Here is a 15880-nt window from a genome sequence, read left to right as displayed (position 1 = left end):
CACCCCATATGAAGGGCCCAGAGAGTGAGTCATCCTCCCTAGTGATTAGTGGTCACGCGGCTTTGGGCCTACAAGGTGGGACAGGGGCTAGGGGTGACAGGCAATTTTCGGGCTGTGTGCTCATGAGAGACAGAAGGCGTGAACAAAAGCCCCAGGGGTCCCCCGTAAGCTCTCTCATCCCCGTCACCAGGCTGACAGAATCTCCTCGAATGATCTGTCTTGGGCTCGCTTCCCGGCGTCCAGCTTGTGGGGTCAGCAGTGACGCCCTGGCCATCCGCCCAGGCTGCTCACGGACTGGTGAAGCCCAAAGCTTAGAGAGCCGGGGTCCCTCCAAGCCAGACCGGCCCGCAAGGAAGATGTGTTCCCAGGGGGATGAGGGCTATCGTCTCCTGAAGGAATATGCCAACGGCTTCATGGTCTCCCAGGTAGGAAGAGGCTCCATCGGCCGGGGTTCTGTTGCCGGGAGGTGAGGAGGACGACGGGGACTCAGTGCTGAGTGAGGACGGGGTCTCCTCCGGGGGTCGAGAGAGTGTGCTGGAACTCTTGGCGTGTCCACGGGCAGAAGCTTGGCCATCGGGGCCTGGGGCCCTTCTAGGGATGTGTTGACCCTCATGGAGGGGCGTCTCAGAATGACATTTGTAGGGACTTCCCTGGTGGTTCATTTGGTGAAGGATCTGCCTGCAATGCAGGAGGTCCAGGTTCCATCCCTGGGTCGGGCAGATCCCCTGGAGGAGGAAATGGCCACCCACTCCAGTATTCTTGCCTGGAGAATCCCACGGACAGAGGAGCCTGGTGGGCTGCAGTCCCTGGGGTCACAGAGAGTCAGACATGACTGAGTGACTAACACTTTTTTCACTGTTAGTGAAACAAGGGTTCATGCCATCTTACTAGAATAAAACAATATAAACCGAGTATTCATAAATAGCATCTCAATAGAACAAAAGGTGACTCCAACGTTGAGAATAAAACTTAATAGAATTTGAGCAGAACAGCAGACTTAATAAAATCTCGGATGGGTTGGGAGACTGGGATTGAGACATATACACTGTTGATCATGTGTATAAAACAGATGCCTAATGAGAACCGACTGTACAACTCAGGGAACTCTGGGTTTTGTGGTGACCTACATTGGAAGGAAATCCAAAAAAAGAGGGGATATATGTATAAACGACAGCTGATTCCCTTTGCTGTCCAGGAAAAACTAACACAACGTTGTAAAGCCACTGTACTCCTGTAAAATCAACTTTAAATATTTCAACAGAACAAGAGTGAATCCAGTGTGAAGAGAATAAAAGTAAATACAACGTGAGTAAAATGAGAGACTGAATAAAACTCAATAGAAGGACGTCCCTGGGGGTCCAGTGCCTGAGACTCTGCGTTCCCAACGCAGGGGCCCCGGGTTCAACCCCTAGTCGGGGAGCTAGATCCCACATACCACGACTAAGAGCTGGTGGAGACTAATGAATAAATAAATAAAAATAATTTAAAAACTCGATAGAATAAAATCTGAATACAACCTTAGTAGACTGAGTTCAAAACATCTCACTCGGACAAGAGGGACTGCAACTTTCCTATAATAAGAGTTAATACAACCTCAGTGGAAAAGCCAATGCCACGTTAGTTGGATAAAATGTAACACAAGCTCAATGGGACCATTGATAAAAATCTCGATAGAAGGAGAGCGCACCCAGCTTTCAGAGAATAAAACCTACTACAGCCTTACAGAATAAGAGTTGATATGACTTTAGCAGACTAAGAGCGGATACCATCTTAATAGAATATGGCTGAATACAACCTTCGTACGAGGAGAGCTAATAAAATATGAATAGAAGAAAACCTGAATGCAATCTAAATGGGGTGAGAGTTTATAATAGCTCAATAGAATAACAGTGCACCCAATGTTAAGGCAGGAAAATGTACTACAATCACACAGAATAAGAGTTCATAAAATCTTCATACGTAGAGAGTGAATGAAACCCGAATACCGGGGCTTACACAATCATAGCAGGTAAGTGTTAGTCACTCAGTCGACTCTGACTCGGCGACCCCACAGACTGCAGCCCTCCAGGCTCCTCTGTCCATGGAGTTCTCCAGGCAAGAATGCTGGAGTGAGCTGCCATTTCCTACTCCAGGGGATCTTCCCGACCCAGGGATCAAACCCGGGTCTCCTGCATTGTCAGGCAGATCCTTCACTGTCTGAGACACCAGGGAAGCCCCAGGTGTGCTTGTCCGTGGAAAGCCTTGAACAAAGAGTGAATAAACCTGAATACAGGAGCTTGTGCAATCACAGCGGAGTAAGAGATCATGCCAACTCCACAGAACAAGGATCAGCGCAACTTTAACAGGGTGAGAACTGATTCCATGTTAATAGAATACGACTGAATACAACCTTCGTGCAAGGAGAGTTAATAAAACCCTAATAGAAAAAAATCTGAATGCACTCCTAATGGACTGTTCATGACGTCTCAATAGAACAAGAGAGATTACAACTTAATATAATTAGACTTAGTATGAAGCTCACTGCAAGAGCTGATACCATCTTAAGAGGATAAAGCTTAAAACAATCTTAACAGAGTAAGACTTTGAGCAATCTATTAAGGATAACAACTAATAGAACCTTAAGAAGAGTAGATACAATCTTAACAGAATAAGAGTTAGTACAGTCTTAACAGGAATGGATATGGTCTTTTTAATGTAAACAGTTAATTTTGTATCGGGGTATAGCCGATTAACAGTGTTCAGATGGGCAGCAAAAGGGACTCAACTATACACACACATGCATCCTTTCTCCCCCATACTCCCCTCCCATCCCGGCTGCCACGTGACATTGAGCAGACTTCCCTGTGCCGTCCAGCAGGTTCTTGCTGGTTCTCCATGTTAAACACAGCCGTGTGTCCATGTCCATCCCAGACTCCCTGACTGTCCCTTCCCCCGTCCTTCCCCCTGGTGACCATCAGGTTATTACAGAGTATTGAGCAGAGTTCCCTGTGCTGTCCAGCAGGTCCTTGCTGGTTCTCCATGTTAAACACAGCAGTGTGTCCATGTCAGTCCCAGACTCCGTGACCATCCTTTCCCCCGCCAACCATAAGTTCATTTTCTAAGTCTGTGAGTCTCTCTCTGTTCTGTAAGTTCTTCTGTGTCATTTCTTTACAGACCCCACATATGAGGGATGTCGTGTGATATCTCTCCTCCTCTGTCTGACTCGCCCTCCTGAGAGTGTGAGTCTTCTGAGAACTAAAGCTGACCCAGGCTTCTGTCATTGCCCCGAGGTCCTCTTTGCTGCCTGTGAGCTGGGGGTGTTTGAGCTCCTGGCCGGGGCCCCGGAGCCCCTGGACTCAGCGGCAGTGTCTGCACGGCTGGGCGCCAGCCCCCGGGGGACAGAGCTGCTGCTGGACGCCTGTGTGTCCCTGAAGCTGCTGCAAGCGGACGTGAGCGGAGGGAAAGGTAAGCGCCCTGGCTCTTCAGAGGAAGGCGTTTTCAGGGTGCACCCTCAGCACAGTTTTCTGCCTTTTTTTTTTTTTTATTTTCTGGAAACAGCCACAGAGTAAGTCTTCTCAGCCTGGTGGCCCGGCCACGGGGTCTCTGCAGATGCCACCATCTCTGCCTTGGGAGCATCAGAGCTGCTGGAGGCAGACAGGTGGGCAGGGATGAGTCCTAATAAAACTTTATTGGGCAGACAGGTAGTGGAACAAGATTCCAATAAAGCTTTATTGACCAAACAGGTGGTGGAACAGGGTTCCAATAAAGCTTTATTGACCAAACAGGTGGTGGAACAGGGTTCTAGTAAAGCTTTATTGGCCAGGCAGGTGGTAGAACATGGTTCCAATAAAGCTTTATTAGCCAGACAGGTGGTGGAATAAGGTTCAAGGAAAGCTTTATTGACCATACAGATGCTGGAACAAAGTTCCAGTAAAGCTTTATTGTCAACACAGGTGGTGGAACAGGGTTCCAAAAAAACTTTATTGACCAAACATGTGGAACAGGGTTCCAGTAAAGCTCTATTGGCCAAACAGGTGGTGGAACAGGGTTCCAATAAAGCTTTATTGTCCAAACAGCTGTTGGAACATGGTTCCAATAAAGCTTTCTTGACCACACAGGTTTGGAATAGGGTTCCAATAAAACTTTATTGATCAGACAAAGGATGCAACAGGGTTCCAATAAAGCTTTATTGATCAAACAGGTGGTGGAACAGAGTTTGAATAAAGCTTAATTGGCAAAACAGGTGGTGAAACAGGGTTCCAGTAAAGCTTTATTGGCCAGACAGGTGGTGGAACAGGGTTCTGATAAAGGTTTATTAACAAACCAGGTGGTGGAACACTGTTCCAATAAAGCCTTGTTCACCAGACAGGTGGTAGACAGGGTTCCAATAAAGATTTATTGATAGATGCATGGTGGAACAGGGTTTTAATAAAGCTTTATAGACCAGACAGGTGGTGAAACAGAGTTATAATAAAGCTTTTTAGCAGAGCAAGTGATGGAACAAGGTTCCAATAAAGCTTTATTGACAAAAAACACATGGCCGAAACCAGGTACCAAAGTCGGGTTGTCATTTGCTGACTGTGGATCAGGAGGCTTCCACTGGCTGGTGTTTGCACTGAAACCCTGATGAAATATCCAAGGAACAAGACAGAAATGTGAGCAAAAAAGTTACACGGGAGTAATTTTCCCATCATGCTCAGGTGCTTCATTTCAAGGGTCACCCTTTGTGTTAGGATCACATTCTTGCTTTGGTGTTGAAGCTGCTTTTCTCTTATGGCAGATGTTCCTTGCCAGTTTTTACTTTTAATGCCCTTTCTTTGCAAAATTAAAAATTGCAAGCCCTATCTCAGTCACTCAGATTTTTTTTTTTTTTTAGAATCTTAAGAGTCTGAATTTGCAAAGTGTAGGGACCACTGCCTGACAGAACAGGAGTGGGTGGGCAGGCAATGGTAGGGGTGGGTGATGGGCTTTCTTCTTGAAGCAAGGACTTGCGTAAATCCTTGCAAGGGTGCAAACAGCGAGGGTGTGTTAACTTGAACAGGGGGACATTGTTTGGGGGTTGATGGTGCTCAGATGGCCGCGGGCTTGGGAATCAATAAAGTCACACCCCATGAGTAAGCTTTGCAGCCCCGTCCCCGCCCCCGCACTGGGAGTGCTGACCTCAAACCCCCCGCTTGGGCTGCGGTCCGGCCAGGACACACGTGTGGAGGATGGCGGACGTTCAAGGGGAAGCTCCTGGGGGCGGGAGGCACCGGCTGCCCCTGCAGACCCTCGGGTAGGCACGTCAGCACGCGGGCTACCCTGCCGGCCCGGAGACGCTGGGATGCTCGGCTCAGAGACCAGGTTACAGGACCGCCTGCTGCAGCTCTGTCTCCCTGGGGACCCTTGCAGCCCTGCAAGCATTCGGCAGGTACAGATTGTGCAGAAACAGTGAGCGGATTCAGTTCAGTGCAGTCGCTCCATCGTGTCCGACTCTTTGCGACCCCATGGACTGCAGCAGGCCAGGCCTCTCTGTCCATCACCACCTCCCGGAGCTTACTCAAATTCAAGTCCATCGAGTCGGTGATGCCATCCAACCATCTCAACCTGTGTCGTCCCCTTCTCCTCCCGCCTTCAATGTTTCCCGGCATCAGGGTCTTTTCCAAGGTGTCAGTTCTTCACATCAGGTGGCCGAAGGGTTGGGGTCCCATGGACCTGTATTATGTGTAGTCCACGGGGTCGCAAAGAGTCGGAGGCACCTGAGGGGTTGAACAACACTGGGGCTCGCCGAGCCTTTCCATTTGCCACGTCGGATCTTTCCGTGGGATTTACAAAAGCGGAAGGCAGCAGGCAGAGTGGGAAGCCACTGCACCACAGGTCACCCGGTCCTTCGGGATGAGGGTTCAGCTGTCGCAGTTCTGACAGTGCCAGGCGAGAATCATGTTTCCATCAGGATGTTGCCAGCATCGCTGTTGGCATCTTGACGACGTCTGGGTGTCTAACTTTTTTTTTTTTTTCCCCTCCGTTCTATTTGTTTTCAGCTGTATATGCAAACACGGAGCTCGCCAGCACCTACCTGGTCAGAGGCAGCCCCAGGTCCCAGCGGGACATGCTAATGTACACGGGCAGGACCACGTACGTCTGCTGGGGCCACCTGGCCGAGGCGGTCAGGTGGGTGTCGGTCACACCCCTGGGTCCCCAGGGCTGCCTGCGGGCTGGTTTCAGGGCGTCCCAGGAATCACCATGTTAGGCTTCTTATAGCGCGGGTCTCCAAACTCCCAGATCTAATGCCTGATGACGTGAGGTGGAGCTGATGGAATAATAATAGAAATATAGGGAATATTCACTGGAAGGACTGATGCCGAAGCTCCAATCCTTTGGCCACCTGATGCAAACACCTGACTCCTTGGAAAAGCCCCTGATGCTGGGAAAGATTGAAGGTGGGATGAGAAGGGGGCGACACAGGGTGAGATGGTTGGATGGCATCACCGACTCCGTGGACATGAGTTTAAGCAAGCTCTGGGAGTTGGCGATGGACAGGGAGGCCTGGCATGCTGCGGTCCATGGGGTCACAAAAGAGTCGGATATGAGTGAGCGACTGAACTGAAACGGAACTGCAAACTAGAAAACGATTCCTGAGTGGTCTTGGGTTACCGTTTCCGGCTGATGCCATCGGTGGTGCCAGGGCAAGGTCTGTGAGCACAAGGGTGCGTTAACGGTGTGCAGTGGAGTCTCAGGGCCCGAGTGACGGTCTCCTCCTTGTTTTCAGGGAAGGGAGGAACCAGTATCTGAAAGCCTTCGGGATCCCGTCCGAGGAGCTCTTCTCTGCCATCTACAGGTCACGCCGCCCACCCACGCCGATAGCGTCCTGCTTGGCGTCATGTTTGTGTGTTTTTCACTGAACGATAACCACTTTGCAGTGTTGTGTGGGTTTCTGCCAGACATCGGCATGAATCAGCCATCGGTTTACCCACGTCCCCTCCCTCCTGAAACTCCCTCCCACCTCCCTCCCCATCCCACCCCTCAAGGCTGTCCCAGAGCCCCGGTCTGAGCTTCCGGAGTCATCCCGCAAATCCCCATCGTCTGTCTGCGTCACATATGGTGACGTATGTCTCCGCGTTACTCTCTCCACACCCCCCACCTCCTCCTTCTCACTGCCTCCCGGGGGCCGTAAGTCTGTATCTCCACTGACGCCCTGCAAATACGTTCATGAGTACCGTCTTTCTAGATTCCATGTGTATGTGTCAGTATACATATTTGTTTTTCTGACTTGCTTTCCTCTGTGTAGCAGGCTCCAGGTCCATCCACCTCATCAGAACGGACTCAAAGGCGCGCCTTTTCATGGCTGAGTAATATTCCATTGTATATATGTACCACAAATTCTTTATCCATTTGTCTGTCGATGGGCATCTGGGTTGCTTGAAATGTTACGGCAGTAGTGTTGATTTACAATGTTACATTGTGTTCCGCTCTACAGTAAAGGGATTCAGTTATGCAAATATACACATTATTTCATTTTGTTACAGCTGACTAATAGTCCACCCTATGTATGTAGCATATCTTCTTTCTCCATTGGAATCTCTGTTGATGGACATTGAGATGGCGTCCATGTGTTTGCTATTGTGAATAGTATTGAGATGAACCCTGGGGTGCACGTGTCTTTTCTAATTATGGTTTTCTCCAAGTGTATGCCCCAGCAGTGGGATCACAGGATCGTAAGATAGCTCTATGTGTAGTTTTTTTTAAGAACATTCCTTACCGTTTTCCATAATGCCTGCACAGGTATACATTCCCACCAAAACTGCAGCGGGCTCCTTTCTCTCCACGAGCTCACCAACATTTAATGTTTGTAGAGTTTTCGATAGTGGCAGTTCTGACTGGTGCGAGATGATACCTGCTGTAGGTTTGACGTGCATTTCCCTAATATTCAGCAACTTTCCTGGTGGTTCAGATGGTAAAGAACCAGCTTGCAATGCAGGAGACCTGGTTTCGATCCCTGGGTGGGGAAGATCCCCTGGTAGAGGTCATGGTCACCCACTCCAGGATTCTTGCCTGGAGAATCCCACGGACAGAGGAGCCTGGTGGGCTACAGTCCATGGGGTTGCAGAGAGTCGGACATGCGTGAGCTACTAACACTTTCAATAGTTAGTGATGCTGACATATTTTCATCTGACTTTCTTAACAGGGTGTGAGCTAAAGGTACCTCTTGGCCTTGGATTCGTGCATCTCTGCCCAGTGTTGAATTCTTTCCGCTGACCACCCCCAGAAGACTTCTCGGGGGGCAGCTCTTTCATACTTAGAGCGGAGCGGACCTGGGGACGGTCAAGGGCCCTTCGGCTCAGTCTTTAGGTTGTTGTTCCAAGCTCCGGCACGAGGTGGCAGCATTTCTCCATGTCCGCCTTTTTTTTTTTTTTTTTTTTTGGTATTTTCATTGTTACTTTGTATTGGAGTAGAGTTGATTTTCCACGTGGTGGTTTTTTTTTTTTTTTTTCTTCAGGTATTCGGGAGTTTGATTCAGTTACACATAGAGGTTTATTCTTTTTTGGGCTCTTTTTCTCAGAGAGGTAATTACATCATGCTCAGCCGACTTCCCTGTGCAATTCAGCGTGGACTTTTTGATCATCTATTTCATGTATATGAGCGTGTATATGTTAATTCCTAACCCTTCATTTGTCACTTTCCCATACATTTATTTTTTTGATAGTCTTAAGTTCCTTTGGGCTTCACTGGTAGCTTAGCTGGTAAAGAAGCTGCCTGCCATCCAGGAGACCCCAGTTCTATTCCTGGGTTGGGAAGATCCGCTGGAGAAGGGAAAGGCCACCCACTCCAGGATTCTTGGGCTTCCCTGGAGGCTCAGCTGGTAAAGAATCCGCCTGCCATGCGGGAGACCTGGGTTCGATCCCTGGGTGGGGAAGATCCCCCGGAGAAGGGACAGGCTACCCACTCCAGTGTTCTGGCCTGGAGAATCCCACGGACTGCAGAGCCCACGGGGTCACAAAGAGTCGGACACAGCTGAGCACCTTTCACACTATAAGTTGCTTTGCTCACTTTCAGAGTCTGGCCATGTTGTGTAAATCAGCTCGTTCACCTGAATACCTAGGCTCCCCCCTTCATGGTTCTATAGCATCTGTGTTTCTCTGACTCCTGTCACTTCGTACAGTATTCGGCCGGCCCATCCATGCTGTTGGCAGCGGTGTTATTCCGCTCTGCTCCGTGGGTGAGCCGTATTCCTACACGGAGGTCTCCCCACCACTCTGCCTTCATTCTCCCGTCGCTGGACGTTTCGGCGGATTCCGTGTCTTGGCCATTGTGGATCGTGCTGCCCCCCCCCCCCCCCCCCAAAAACAGGACGGCGCATGTTATTTTGAAATATGACTTCTTTTCTGGATCTGAGCCCAGAAGTGAGATTGCTGGATCGTACGGTTTCTGGATGCTTACATTTTGTGAGGAAGCTCCACGCTGTTTTCCGCGTTTCCGGCACCAGTTTAGCTCCCCACCAAGAGGGCAGGAGGATTTCGCTTTTCCTCCGCCCTTTGCGGCACTTTAGTCTTCATAGATCTTACTGCAGATGGCCATCCTGACCTGTTTGAGGGGATGCCTCATTGCACTTTTGATTTGCCTCTCTCTAGTAATTACTGATGCTGACCATCTTTTCATGTGTCTGATGCCAACCTGTATGCCCTCTTGGATGAAATATCCATTTTGATCTTTGGCATCTTTTTTTTTTCTTCTTCTTCTTGGGTTGTCTGTGTTGGTCATATTGAGATGCATGAGCCCTTTATAAGTTTTGGAGTTGAATTTCTTGTGACTGTCTTTCTTTGCAAATACTTTTTCCCTGTCTGAACACTGTCTGTTCTTTCATTTAGGGTTTTCTCTGCTGTGCAAATGCTCTTCAGGTAGATGAGGTCCTGTGTTCTTCTTTCTGTTGACTGTTCATTATACTAATATACACAGTTCAGCTCAGTCGCTCAGTCGTGTCCGACTCTTTGTGACCCCATGAACTGCAGCCCTCCAGGCTTCCCTGTCCATCACCAACTCCCGGAACTTGCTCAAACTCATGTCCATCGAGTCGGTGATGCCGTCCAACCCTCTCATCCTCTGTCGCCCCCTTCTCCTCCCGCCTTCAGTCTTTCCCAGCATAAGGGTCTTTTCCAATGAGTCATTTCTTCGCATCAGGTGACCAAAGTTTCAGAACTTCAACTTCAGCATCAGTCCTTCCAATGAATACTCAGGACTGATTTCGTTTAGGATGGGCTGGTTGGATCTCCGTGCCGTCCGAGGAACTCTCCGGAGTCTTCTCCAACACCACAGTTCAAAAGCATCAGTTCTTTGGTGCTCAGCTCTCTTTATGGTCAAACTCACATCCATCCAGAGTAGCTGTCACCGATTTACACTTCCAGCTTCGGAAGAGAAGGGTTCCCTTTTCTCCACAGCCTCTCCAGCGGTTAATGTCTGAGGGTTTCTGACAGCGGCTCTTCTCATCGGTGTGAGGTGCTTCCTAGTAGGACTTGCTACACCCATTTTCCTAACATTTAGCCTTTTGGACATCGTTTCATGTGATTTTTTCTGAAAGCGTGTGAGGTACAGGTCCCTCTTAAACTTGGCTTCGTGCATCTCCGCCCTGGTTTTGAACTCTTGTTTGCTGACCACCCCGAGGGGAGTTCTGGAAAGCAGTGGTTGTTTACTGACAGCCCTGCAGATCTTGTGACTATTAAGTGCCCAACACAGCTTTTAAGGTCGCTGTTGGCGAAAACGGCCACAAGCCGCTTCCTCATGCCTCACTCCTGGGTTTTTCTTTTCTTCTATTCTCGTTGTTACTTTACACTGGAAAGTGAAAGTGTCAGTCGCTAAGTGGTGTCCGACTCTCTGCGACCCCGTGGACTGCAGCCCGTCAGGGTCCTCCGTCCATGGGGTTCTCCAGGCAAGGATACCGGAGTGAGTTGCCATTCACTTCTCCAGGGGATCTTCCCGACCCAGGGATCGAACCCAGGTCTTCTGGGGTCTTCCTGACTCCGGGATGGAACCTTGTGGGTCTCCCGCATTGCAGGCGGATTCTCTACCATCTGAACCGCCAGGGAAGCCCGTATCTTACAGTGGAGCAGAGCTGACTCCCCGTGTTGCGTTAGTTTCGGGGGTACGGGAACTTGATTGGTTTATACACAGACATTTGTCTCTTCTGTCTCAGGCTCATTTTCCCATCTAGGTAATTAGCGTCTGTTCAGCAGAGTTCCCTGTGGTATTCAGTATGTGTTTTTGATCATCACATCATATATAGGAACTGGAATATGTACATTCCAAACTCTTGAATCATCCCATCCCCATTACAGCATGTTGTGTGTGTGTGTGTGTGTGTGTGAGACACTTATAGATAACTTTCCTCCATTTCAGAGTCTGTCTCTGGTGTGTAATTAGTCCATCCGCATGAATATCTAGAATCCAGGTGCCGCTTACACCTCCGGACCTTTGTTTTCCTGTATCTGAGTTCCTGCAGTCCCCGCGTGTGATGATCACTCGGCCGATGGATGCCGCTCTCATCGGCCTTATTCCGTCCTGCTGGGTGGCTGAGCCGTGTTCCAGGGGAGAGGTGGACCCCACTCTGTCTTCATCTTCCCATCGGCAGATGGTTTGGTCGATTCAGTTTTGCGGCCGTTGTAAATAAATCACGCTGTCCTGAAGACAGGGGTGCGCGTGTCCTTTTGAATTGTGATTTTTCTCTGGATCGAAGCCCAGAAGTGGGGCTACTGGATCGTAAGTCTTCTGCATGGTTAGTGTTCTAAAGACGCTTCATGCTGTTTTCCACAGTTCCTGCCCTGATTTAGTTCCCTAGCAAAAGTGCAGGAGGATTCCCTTTTTTCCCTCCATCCTTTGTTAGCCCTTATTCTTGGTAGGACCTCTCGATGATGGTCCTGCTGACCGGTGTGAGGAAATACCTCATTGTCTTTGCGTAGCTTCGCTCTAATAATTAGTGATGCTGAGCGACTTCTCGCGAGCGGAATGGCACTGTGTATGCCTTCTTGAAAGGAATATGTATTTTCATCTTTGGACCTTTTTTATCTCTGATTTTTTTGTGTGGTTTTGATATGGAGATGTGTGAGTTATTTGTAGCAATCAGGGGTGAATTTCTTGTGGGTATCTTGGTTAGAAAAATAATTTTTTTTTTTTTTTCCATTCTGAGAGTCTCTATCTTTTGGATGTTGTTAGTTGTGAAAATGCTTTTAAGGTCTGTGCCCACATGCTTTTTTCTTATTTTTGGTTCATTTTTCACTGTCTGTGTGGTGGATCCAAATGAACATCTTACCATTGTTCAAGAGGGTTGTGAGGTGAAACTTGCTCAGTCGTTTCTGACTCTTTGCGACCCCACGGACTGCAGCACGTCAGGCTTCCCTGTCCATCACCAACTCCCAGATCTTACACAAACTCATGTCCATGGAGTCGGTGATGCCATCCAACCATCTCATCCTCTGTCGTCCCCTTCTCCTCCTGCCTTCAATTTAATGACAGTAAACACAGCTTTTATATTTGTCGTTACAAAACCCAGCCACGAGGTAGCAGCATTTCTCCATAAACTTTTTTCCTGTTTTCTTTGTAGTAGAAATGCTAGTTTACATCGGACAACACTTCATTTGCCGATGTTGTTTCATTATACATAGGTGTTTATCTCTTCTTTCCCACCCCACCCCCCCACCCCGTGTAGGTGATTAGACTGTGTTCAGTAGACGCTGTCTTGCTATTCAGGAGGTCATGTTTGATCATGTGTTTAATTATATTAATCTGGTGGCTGGGTGGATAAAGAATCTGCCTGCAAAGCAGGAGACGAAGGTTCGATCCCCGGGGTGGGAAGATGCCCTGGAGGAAGGCATGGCAACCCACTCCAGTATCCTTGCCTCGAGAATCCCACGGACAGAGGAGCCTGGCGGGCTACAGTCCATGGGATCACAAAGAGTCAGACGCGGCTGAGCCACTCAGCATGCACAAATCTGGGTGTTATTAGCCAACTCTTGATGGATCCCTCATCACTAACTTTTTTTTTGCTTTTATAAACATAAGTTTCTTTTCTCTGTTCCAACCTCTGTCTCTATTGGGTAAAGCATTTCATTTGTATCCAGTTTTAGATTCCAGCCAGGAGTGGTCTCCTATGAGACTCACTTCGCTCTGTCTCCCTTGCTTCTCTAGGTCTGATTATCTCTGCTTCCTTCTCTCAGACTGGACATGGCATTCTCTCCTGCTCGTTCATGGCTGAGTTAATGGTTCATGGTGTCTGTGTGGCCTTCTTTACCCGCTCACCTGTCCCGAACAGTCGGGCCGTTTCCGTGTCCTGGTTATTTTCCTGGCGCGGCTGTAATCTCCTGAGTGTACGTGTGTTTTGAAAACCCTGGGGTTTCTCTGGCTCTGTGCCCGTGATCGGGGTGACGTGTCCTAAGACGCTTCTATGTCTAGTTTTCTAAAGGACCCTCATGCTCTTCCCCCCCCTGCATGGACTGTTTCCCATTCCCAGCAGCAGTGCGGGAAGGCGCTCTCCCCTCCACATCCTGTCTAGCATTTACTTTTGGAGTTTTTGTGAGATGCCCATTCTCACAAGATGGGCAAGGAATACGGTGCTAAGATACCTCACCGGACTTTTAAGTGGCCTCCCTCTAATAAGCAGTGATGCTTAGCACGTTTTCATGTCCCTAATGCAATCTCTCTGCCTTCTCTGAAGACATACCCGTTCCAATCTATTTCCCCTTTATTTCATGTTTTGTGTGTGTGTGTGTGTGTGTGTGTGTGTGTGTTTGACATGGAGCCCCCCAAGCTGTTTCTGTGTTTCGGACATGAGTTCTCCGTGGGTATCTTGGTTTGCAAAGATTCTTTGTGATTCTGGGCGTCATCTTTGCATGTCGGATTTCCCGTGCTGCGCAAATTCTTTGTCGGTGAACTAGATCCTGTTTTCTTACTTTTGGTGTAAATGTCATTACTCTGAGTGGATGGCAAGGCTGGTCCTGCCTGTATTTTCCTCCAGAAGTTCCCAGCCTTCGTCCTCTGATTCAGATCTCGGTCTTTTCTGAAGTGCATCCTTGCGTACAGTCTTGGGGAATGTTCTCATTTTGTTCTGGCTTTCATTGTCTCAGGCGCCCCGAAGCCGTCCTCCGCAGCGCCCGGCGCCTCTGTGGATTGCCTGCATCCCAGGAGGAGGGTCCCCTGCTCTTCCACCGCGTCTGCGGCATTGGCTGTGTGCGGCGGGTTTGACCATGGCCATTCTCAGATGTGGGAGGTGATACCTCACTGGAATTTGATTTGCCTTTCTCTTATAATTCCTGCTGCTGAGCACTTTTCATGAATCTAATGCAACCTCTATACTTTCTTGGAAGAAATATGCATTTCCATCTTTGGCCCTTTTTCTTTTTTCTTTCGTGGATTGGTTGTGTTTTTGACATTGAGGTGCAGGAGCTGTTTGTACATTTTGGGGATGAATTTCTGGCAGGTATCTTCGTTTGAAAATGATCCCCACCCCCCGCCCCAATTTTAGGGCTTTCTCTTTCCTTGAGGATGTCCTGTCTGTGGAAATGCTTTTAAGGTTAATTAGGTCCTGTTTTCATTTCCAGTTTATTTTTCATTATTCTAAGCGAGAGTCACTCAGTTGTGTCTGACTGTTTGCGACCCCATGGACTATACAGTCCATGGAATTCTCCAGGCCAGAATACTGGAGTTGGTTGCCTGTCCCTTCTCTGGGGAATCTTCCCATCCCAGGGATTGAACCCAGGTCTCCTGCATTGCAGGTGGATTCTTTACCAGCTGAGCTATCAGGGAAGCCCAGGAATCCTGGAGTGCGTAGCCTTTCCCTTCTCCAGGGGATCTTCCCAAGCCCAGGGATCAAACCGGGGTCTCCTGCACTGCAGGCAGATTCTTTACGAACTGAGTTACCAGGGGAGCCCCGTTGTTCTAAGGGGTGGATGTCAGAATGTGTCTCGCTGGTATTTCCCCCAAGCATTTCACAGCACCTGGCCTTACATCTAGGTCTTACACTATTTGCAGATTCCTTTTGCGTGTGGTGCTGCGGAATGTTCCAATTTCCTTCTGTCTCTCTTTTTAATTGTTTGAGGAACACCCACACTGCGTCCTTACTGGCTGTCACCATTCACATGCCCAGGGGGGTAGGAGGAGAAGTCCGTTCCCTCCACAGACTCTTCAGCACTGAATGTTTGTGGAGTTGTTGACCCGGGCCGTGCTGACCGGTGCCGAGCGATTCCCCGCTGAAGTTTGGTTTGCCTCTTGCTGATGATTCCTGGGGCTGCGCGTTCTTCACCCCAGGAAAGTGGTTCAGTGCTACTAGGTACGCCTGATTTCCTTCTCCTTTTATGGCTGAGTCATGTTCCATGGTGCATATGTACCACGTCTTCCTTATCTGTTCCTCTCTCGACAGAGAGCTAGGTTGCTGCCACGTCTTGAATATTGTGAGTGGTGTTGCTATGATCATCAAAGTGCATGTATCTTTTCAAATTATCATTTTCTCCAGGTATATGCCCCGAAGGGACATTGCTGGGCCATCAGTTCAGTTCAGTCGCTCAGTCGTGTCCAACTCTTTGCGACCCCATGGACTGCAGCATGCCCGGCCTCACCGTCCATCACCAACTCCCGGAGTCCACCCAAACTCATGTCCATTGAGTCGGTGATGCCATCCAACCATCTCATCCTCTGTCGTCCCCTTCTCCTCCTGCCTTCAATCTTTCCCAGCATCAGGGTCTTTTCAAATTAGTCGGCTCTTCACATCAGGTGGCCAAAATATTGGGAGTTTCAGCTTCAGCATCTGTCCTTCCACTGAACACCTAAGGCTGATTTCCTTTAGGATGGACTGGTTGGATCTCCTTGCAGTCCATGGGACTCTCAGGAGTCTTCTCCAACACCACAGTTCAAAAGCATCAATTCTTCGGCACTCAGCTTTCTT

General features: G+C 48.9%; 1 protein-coding gene across 2 annotated transcripts in view; it reads left to right on the top strand.

The window, feature by feature from the left end:
• Positions 1-356: 356 nt before the first annotated feature.
• ASMT (acetylserotonin O-methyltransferase) overlaps positions 357-15880 on the top strand; it is a 29753-nt gene continuing 14229 nt past the window's right edge. For both annotated transcript variants that reach the window (XM_061137138.1, XM_061137137.1), the window contains exons 1-4: positions 357-425; positions 3270-3444; positions 6000-6129; positions 6728-6796. In XM_061137138.1, coding sequence (XP_060993121.1) covers positions 357-425; positions 3270-3444; positions 6000-6129; positions 6728-6796 — 443 coding nt within the window. The remainder of the gene's footprint in view (positions 426-3269; positions 3445-5999; positions 6130-6727; positions 6797-15880) is intronic.

This window comes from Dama dama, chromosome X (assembly GCF_033118175.1).
Source record: "Dama dama isolate Ldn47 chromosome X, ASM3311817v1, whole genome shotgun sequence".
Taxonomy (NCBI): domain Eukaryota; kingdom Metazoa; phylum Chordata; class Mammalia; order Artiodactyla; family Cervidae; genus Dama; species Dama dama.
The sequence above is the reverse complement of the archived record's forward strand: the minus strand, read 5'-3'. Positions and strand labels throughout refer to the sequence as shown.